An 8,605-nucleotide genomic window follows, 5' to 3' on the forward strand; every position below is an offset into this window, starting at 1 on the left:
TAGTAGTGATGGTGCAAATGCTACCCCTAATGAGAAAGTAAACTTAAAAGGGGCATTCCATTAAGAAGTCAAAGATAGCAAAGAAGCTGTTGCTAGCTCCGCCAGCCGGAACAAGAAAGATAATAGATCCCTTTTCGGCTTCAAATCAGAGCAAGGTTAGCAATTAAATGCAGAATGAATTCTTCTTTGTGTAGCATGTAGCAACCCAAAATCTTTTGGTTTATAAGGATGCAGCAATAAATTTAAAGGTAGAATTGTAACTTTTTTAGCATTGGACGTTGCATTACTACAGCTTTATCTGCTGTGTTTGGGAATGTGCTCACTCCTTCGTCCATATGATTCACTCCATGCTTGCAGGCACTTCAACCTTGTTTAGTTCATGGGCTAGTCAAGTGATCTATGTCAATGCTTTGATTTGGTTTTTGCCCCTGTTGATATCATAGTCAATGCTTTGATTTGGTTTGTGTCATTGGTTATCTATGTTGATGCTTTGATTTGGTTTGTGTCCCTATTGATATCATAGTTACAGGGAAACTTTGCTTCGGGGCCTATCGGATTGAAAACTCTATTTCCAAAGTCCTTGATTCCCAGTTTTTGTTTTGTCGTTTTTTTGGGGAGTTTGAAATGTTTTATACATGATATACATATATATAGCCATTTTGAAACTATTGTAGTGAAATGAGCAAACCGTTTTCATCTCAAATGCCTTTGTTGATCTTGTTCCCGTTTCTTGTTCTAGGTGACTATGGTTGATATTTCAAACACATCGGTAAATGCATTTTTTCCAACTCTTGTCAATGTGTTTGTAGATTGCTTTTTTGGAAGTTCGATGACAAATGTTCCTATGTTGCTTCTTTGGAAGTTCTATGACAATGATGGAATTCTTAGTCAAGCATGTCAAGATTGAACATATACTTGGTGCTCTTTAGCTCTTTAGGTGTAATCACTTTCATTTTGTGTGATCTATGCGTAGGATTTCTTGTAAGATTTTTTTTTGAATATCTATATATTAGGGTTCTCAGTGCTCTCTGCTCCCGCACCCTACTGCCCGCGAGATTGTGGAGCAGGAGGCTCAGGGCGGTTCTGCAGTAGGGCAGGGTTCTCGAGCAGGACTAGCTGGTAGGGGTGGGGGTTTTGCCAAGCAATGGCTATCTCTGGGGTGAGCTATTGGGTTGCTTCGTCATCTCCTACCGCACCCTACCCGTGCCGGCCCAGATTTTTTGACCACATAAGAGAGCTTTCTACTCCCGCCTCCTACGGGAGGAGACCAGTTGGTGAGCGTCTCGCCCTTGCGGGCCCTTCACTCTTGCGTGGCAGGCGATGGAGGTCCTGGTGGTAGCAAGGGATTTGTCAGCTCTGGCTTGGCTCCCCTTTTTTAGCCTGCTCCCTTGGTGGATCTACTGGTTGTAGTACTTTGTGGTGATCAATTGGTCTACGGTGGACTTTTCTTTCCGTTGGTGCTCAGATTCTAGTCCGCTCATGCTCGCCTTGGTGAATCTGGGTTTTGTGGCTTTTTGTGGAGGCTCTCTGAGGCAGGCATCTTGCTGGTGGTAACGGCTGCGTCCTGGTCGCACCTTCAGGAGCTTCTGCTGGTGATGGGATGATGGGCCCCACATGTTCGGATTTTATTTCTCCTCCTTGGCCTTTTGTTCTTCTCTAGGATTTTATCTGTCCAGGGTGGCTCCCCTGTTAGCCATTATAACATTTTGACAATGGCTCTTAGTGATAGTAGCTTGAGGGTGTTTTCTGCATGGGGTGACAAGCCATGTTGAATTAGTGGCAACCTCTGGTCTTTCTTGCTCAGTGGGTTATCTTTTGATGTTTGTTGAGTATGATGGGTTGTAGTTTGTTAATCTGACTCTCTTGCTTGATATGAGCAGGGTCTTTTTGTAAATAGTTTGTTTTCTAATATATTACTCACAATTTGTGAGTTTTGAAAAAAAAAAGGAATTCTTGTAATCATAAGTCTTGGATTGTAAGCAGAGGTTGTTCTGCTAGTATAGCAAGCTCCAAGACAAAGTTGATCTGTAAACTCATGATGTTGGCCATGTGTAGTTCTAAAGGAGGTAATCGGGAGTAGAATACATGGACACTTGGTGGTATCTATGACCTTTTAACATATGTGAATGTAGAAAACTTCTTGTATGTCCTCATAAGCTATTCTATTGAATGTGTTTTGATAGAAACTAGCAACAAAGGTTGTGCTTAATCACTCTAATCCAATTGCTTGCTTGTGGAAGCTTGCCGTAAAGCTACATTGTGCGTAGCACTTTAAACCTCAGCCAATACATGGCCACTTGAATTGCAGTAGGACTTAGAATGCCTACAGAAGAAAGGCGGATTCTTAAAATATGCAATACAAAGTCTTAAGAGAGTTATAGCTTGGTGTACACATAATGTGCTTAGGTGGGAGATTATGGACACATGTTAGGTGGAATGAGCATAGAACATATGTGAAGAAGTGCAAGGAGTGATATATGTGCAAGGAGAGTGTGGTTATGGAAGTGGTGTGAGCATCGGCTTCATTTTGTCATGCTACTAGGTGGAGAATATGCAAGTGCTTGAAGTACCATCCGTGCATTGGACATTAGTTGGTTTTGATTACTTGTACCTAGACACTAGGTGGCATCTATGACCTTTTAACGGATTTGACAATGTAGAAAACTTCTTGTATGTCCTCACAAGCTATTCTATTGAATGTGTTTTGATAGAAACTAGCAACAAAGGTTGTGATTTATCACTCTAATCCAATTGCTTGCTTGTGGAAGCTTGCCATAAAGCTACATTATGCGTAGCACTTTAAACCCCAACCAATGCCCGTAGGCAATACACAGGCACTTGAATTGGCAATAGGACTTAGAATGACTACAAAAGAAAGGCGGATTCTTGAAACATGCAATACAAAGGCTTAAGAGAGTTATAGCTTGGTGTACACATAATGTGCTTAGGTGGGAGATTATGGACGCGTTTTAGGTGAAATGAGCATAAAACACATGTGAGGACGTGCAAGGAGTGATATATGTGCAAGGAGTGCGTGGTCATGGAAGTGGTGTGAGCATTGGCTTCACTTTGTCGTGCTACTAGGTGGAGAATGCGCAAGCGCTTGAAGTACCATCCTTGCATTGGACATTAGCTGGGACTGACTCAGGTTGATTACTTGTAACAATTGATCAGTGGTGTACACTAGAACTCAAATGATTTTAGGGGAAGTTTTTAATCAGGTCACACATCAAATTTTGTATCAAGCCGATCATAAATAAAGGCTGATTTGGACCAAGTCAAGCGTTGATTTACACCATCTTTGGTTGGTTAGAATTGGATGAGTAGCTAGAGTGCAGGTTGTTCGGGTACATAGTTTCAAAGTCAAACTAAGACACATTGAGGGTACATCTAGTTATCAATAGAAGTGGTTCCTAAGTATGTTGCCAGTCAATATGCTACACACCTTTTGACTTGTCTTACTCTGTTAGATCATGTGAGACCTAAATTTTATATGTAAGATAGGGGTGATAGTTTTCTTCATTGATTGTTGTATAAGCGTAGAAAGGGGTGTCATATTCTCTAATATGAGTCGTATATAGGGGTTTTATCAAAGTTGTCCGCTCGCAGGTGGCATCCCGTTTTGTTTATAGAGTGAATCCCCGGGCATAGAAATCCGTCTTTCTTTATGAGTCCTCTCTCTCTCTTTGCATCTCTCTCTCTCTCTCTCTCTCTCTCTCTCTCTCTCTCTCTCTCTCTACTTGTCTATGTTTTCTTCTCCATTCAATATTAAGATTAAATGTTCGTGTGTTTAATGCAGGTATAGATGATGATGCGTTTCTTTCTTCTTTGTCACCCGGCAGAGGAAGTGGTACGAGGATCGTCATTGCTCTAGAGCACCATCACGTCGTTCTACTCCTTCAACATCTCCGTCTATTTTAGAGCATTTAGTGTACTCCGAAGCTTCAGTGTCGACGAGAGAATCTTCATACTCGTCTAGGCACCGACGCTTTAGTGGTGGCAACGGCGATTGTTGTGGGGATGCCGCCGTTGATGCCTCGACATCGCCTCGTGTTTGACGAGGCTCTTCACCTTCCCCTTCTTTGCCCGCCCCCACACTAGCCACGGTATAGCCATTATGTCAGGTTTTGTGCGGCTGACGGCCGGTCCTGGCTACACACCACTACCTACTCCTCCGGGAGTCACCCCAGTCAACACTCCTCGCTTCGGGGCCCAAACTCTAGTGGAGACACCTGACGTCTGTACCCCCATCGACATGCCGCTAGAGACCCCTGCCTGGACACCCAAGTTCACGCGTCACAGGCAAGAGGGCTTGCCTTACTCCGTCGACTCTAGCAAAGGCATCGTCTTGGATGATGAAGGCAAGAAGGTGATCTTGCGCATGCGCAGTCTTTGCTCTCAGGTGTTTATACACTACATACTAAACACTTGGAGTGAAGTACCAAGTGAATTAAAAGACAGAGTCATCAACATGCTTCATGAAGAGTTTTCCGTGTCAACACGGGATGCCCACTTCAATGAAGACCTGATGAGGGTTCGAATGCGTGAATACTCTAAGCACAAGCGTTCTGAAGTGAAAAAAGAAATAAAGCATGGGTGGAATAGACCAGATTGGTTGGCCAAAGAAGATTGGAAGAATGTGAAGCAAGCAGCGCGTGAGAATCCTCACAAGTGGAAGCGAAAAAAGGAGGCAGCCAAAGTGCGAGTAGAGACTGGGAGCTCGCACCACTTGGGGAGCGGTGGGTGGACATCATTTGAGGTTGATTTTGTAAGTGATTTCGCAATGCTCTTTAGGTTTGATAGTTACGTCTATTTGTACTTTTAAATGCTAACATAATAGATTCTTTGTATGTTTTGAACAGTGGTTGATGACAGGACATGACCGCACATCGTAGGAGCACGAGTACGCAGGCAAGAAGGGCTTAAACACCCTGATGGACATTCTGAGTTCTCGCGGCAGCATGGTTAGTATTAGGGTTTACTCTTTTCTATTTGTTGTATTGTTTTGTAAATTATATGTTTCTACTTACAAAAAGCTGTCTCATTGATTTTTTTTGTAGAATTTGACAGATACACTGCTTAGATGCGATGAGACGTCTGATTAGACGATGTTAGTCTAGCTGTATCTAGATAGCATTAGTTTCCTTTTGTCATAGCATATGTATCATGAGATGACGTGTATACGTCTTTTTGTAACTATTGGAAAACCATGTATACTTTCTCAATAATGACAATGGTGTTGTAACTATTACATTTGCAAAGCTTAACAATCAAGTGATTTTGCCTACGATGTGTACAATTGTCATTGATTTATTTTCATCAATTTACTTTTGTCAGTTTTGTATCTTTATTCCTTTGTATCTTTATTCTGCAAACAATACTATGGATGATGGAGTTAATGGTTATATTTTCTTGTGGGTGACTACTTTGGGTCTATACCTAAGCTTGCACTTTCTTTCAAAGGTGAATCTGGGCTTATCTTGGATTCATTTAGGTTTACTCTATTATTAAAACATTCAATATGGTTGATGGGTGGCAGGGCATTCAATAACTTGCCACCAAATTTTTTTACTCTCGGGTGTCACTATAAGCGCCGCTATATAAGGCTCTGCAACGTTGCTATAAGCGTCGCTATAGGTAGCCTATAAGTGTCGCTATATGTGTCGCCATATAATGACGGCTATAGCGATGCATATAACGACGGTTATAGCGACGCTCAATGGACATTCCCATATCGACACTATTAACGACGGTCTTAGCGATGCCGGGAAGTATAAAAACCCAATGTATTTCTGTCGCTAAAAACGTCACAAGTGCACACAACCTCTTGTAGTGCAACACCAATGCAATTAGTGTGTGCTTGTCAAGAGAGTGCTTTGAGATTCAAGTCTATGGCAAGTTAGCCTTTGGGGGGCTTAATGTGATGATTATGGTGTGACTAGAGTTAGTGATTCATGGCTAATCTCTATTGCATTGGAAGAGCATTCTCTTGAATCCTCTCATTCAGTACATCCAATGATGCTCATGCCTCCAGCTCTAGCCGGGTTGATGATCCTAGGATTCATAATTTTGTTGGTCTTGGTTGTGATTAGGTGATGCTATGAAGACTCCCAACAAATGAGTAAATGCAAAGAATTATGAAATGTTACACAGCCATTAAGGACAAATAAATTGCACTTGCTGAAATTAATTAATCAAGAGATTTAGGCTTATGAATGAGCCTATCAAGTAGTTAGCTACAACTAAGGGTTAAATTAGTCACTCTAGTACTAGATAAGTTATGAAAATTATCTAATTCTAAGATTTCCTAATTTTACCTGCATTAGGGCCAAAAACGACTCAAAAAGGGTTGTTTGTTAATCTAAGGATTAAGGAATAGTCCAATAGTTATTTGACACGTATACAAAAGTATGGCACTCTTGTCTCCTCTATTGTGGGTTTTGGTGGTCCTATTTTGACGGAGAACCGCTAAATGTTTTGATCACAAGGCTGAAACTGCTATATTTAGGTGCTTTTGGCGAGAGAGCTCATTAAATTTGTGGCTCAAAGCAATGAAGTCTAGTCTTTTATTCTATTTTATATTTCACAAAAGCGTTGTCAAAAGATACGAAATCTATGTCAGAAGGCTCTCAAAACAAGAGCATTAATGACAAATCACCTACTTTTTTCAAACGTATACCTTTCTCGCTCTCTAGTTTGTGAGAGGTTTTAGTTTCTCTAGTTTCCGTCTATACTTTCTTTCTTCTCTAATCTCTGAGTTTCCATGGTGTCTTTTGCACGTCGCCCTTCACATAACATAACTTCTTGTGACTTTCATAACGTTAGAGAGGATGGTCTTTGGAAGTCCATATCTTTTCGTGTGAATGACTGGGTAACAATGCTTCCTTCATGCAAAGGTGTACACAGAGTGAAGAGAACTAAACGCGATAAAGTAAAAAACCATTGGAAAGGTCGTGTTCTTGCTTTCAAAGTGACCGACAATGGATGGCTAGCTAAGGTTCAACATGTGTACATGGGTAAGGATATGGTGTTAGATTGGGAAGAACATCCCACACTGCATTCTTACTGTAAGTACAAAAAAAAACTATTTGATACAATGAATTTTTTTCATTATCCCATTGTTTTTCTCATTTTTTGATTCCATTCCAGATATATTTCCTTCAACAGCTGTGGAATGGCAGCCTGTGGAGAGTCTGAGTGGGACGTACAAAGCAATGCATAAAGGGATTGCAGATGCTATGTATGCTGATAAACCACCTTCCTTTTACAAAGCAATGGATTTGTTTGTCTATTTTGCAGAATACAAAGTTCCATCACGAGAAGGTGCATATGGAGAACTACATCACTTACCCGTTCCCACCATAAGTTCACTTGATTGGGAAGCTCCTGATGCATGTACTATATCAAGATTCAAATCCAAGATCAAAGAAGACATCCTTAAAGCTATGTCTCCGGGCAGGATATCAATAAGGATTAAAGTTCAATGGTTCTTGCCTATACATGTCTTTGTGGCATATTTCAAAACAATGGATTTGCAGAGGACAAAGACGATGTGGCTTAATAGAAGACTTTCTATGACTGAACTTGATAATTTTCTTCGAGACGGATGGAGCACCAAAGAAAATTTCCATATTGGTGACAATATTAGTTGTAGAGTAAGCCCAAATTCTATGTCTATCTCATATCAACTATGTCGTCAATCATTAGTTCTGGGCTACGACTATGGAGATGGAGAAGCAAATTAGGTAGCTGGGTTCCTCTCGACTCTGAGGAAAATTGTCCAGAGTTTGAACTAAAGGTCACAGTACATCCACACACCGAGTATAGAAGCCTGATAGTAACAACAAATTGGAGACTAAATGATGTTAGAGAATCTCTTGAGTTTCTTGATGAAACATCTCCCGAGTATAGATTCAAAGTGGATGAAATTGTGGTGAGCACAAGGATGGAGAATTCAACCTCTTGTATCACATGCCTTCCCCCAAAAAGAGTTGTATTTGAGCCACTTGCAAGGACTTGAAAAAACAAGTTCAATATTGTAATCATTTTGCAAATATATTTATCTTTTCTCTACTTATGTTGTTTTAAACTTACATGAAATCATGATACACATTTAAGAATCAACAGTTGGTATTAAGTATTTGAAGTACAAAATTATGAATCACCAAAGGGTATATATATATGTTCATATGGACAAAATGAACAAAAGTGTACATAGCTTTTGTGGACTATTCAATCATGAAATTCCACTTTTCTTTTGGCCTGAGAGGATTCTATATCCTTAGAGACCCTTTTCTTGTTGTGTTCAGAAGGGGGTGAAAGTTCAGGAGTGGGTGGTGGTGGTGACTTGGCAGGGGTTGGTGCTTTGGACCCCTTAGGGCTTGGCACGGGTGACTTGGGAGGGGTTGGTGCTTTGGGCTTCTTAGGACTGGCTGTCTTGGGTGATTTGGCAGCTTTCTTTGACAACATAAATGGTAGCTTGAAAGGTGAGCTAGGTGCCTCCCCCTTATTGTTCTTAAGTGTACGGCGCTTTTGAACCTTAAATTTCAATGGTGAGTGGAATGGATGGCCCTTTGTATCTGCTCTTTTTTTTGCAGGGCTTTTA

The 8,605-nt window shown here is 40.9% G+C and overlaps 1 protein-coding gene across 3 annotated transcripts; it reads left to right on the top strand.

The window, feature by feature from the left end:
- The first annotated feature begins 971 nt into the window (after nucleotides 1-971).
- On the top strand, nucleotides 972-5,277 carry LOC147418806 (uncharacterized). Of its 3 annotated transcripts, XR_015187172.1 has the most exons (3): nucleotides 972-4,768; nucleotides 4,863-4,964; nucleotides 5,061-5,277. XR_015187172.1 is itself a non-coding variant. In XM_086506124.1 (2 exons), the coding sequence occupies exons 1-2, from the start codon at nucleotides 4,118-4,120 to the stop codon at nucleotides 4,893-4,895; spliced, it is 684 nt and encodes a 227-aa protein (XP_086362250.1). In that variant the 5' UTR covers nucleotides 972-4,117; the 3' UTR covers nucleotides 4,896-5,277. The 3 variants fall into 3 exon arrangements, 1 of the variants encoding a protein (XP_086362250.1); XR_015187171.1 differs by having other exon boundaries at nucleotides 972-4,964; XM_086506124.1 differs by having other exon boundaries at nucleotides 4,863-5,277.
- Nucleotides 5,278-8,605: the final 3,328 nt, after the last annotated feature.

Source organism: Adiantum capillus-veneris, chromosome 29 (assembly GCF_014529385.1).
Source record: "Adiantum capillus-veneris isolate H3 chromosome 29, ASM1452938v2, whole genome shotgun sequence".
Lineage (NCBI taxonomy): Eukaryota > Viridiplantae > Streptophyta > Polypodiopsida > Polypodiales > Pteridaceae > Adiantum > Adiantum capillus-veneris.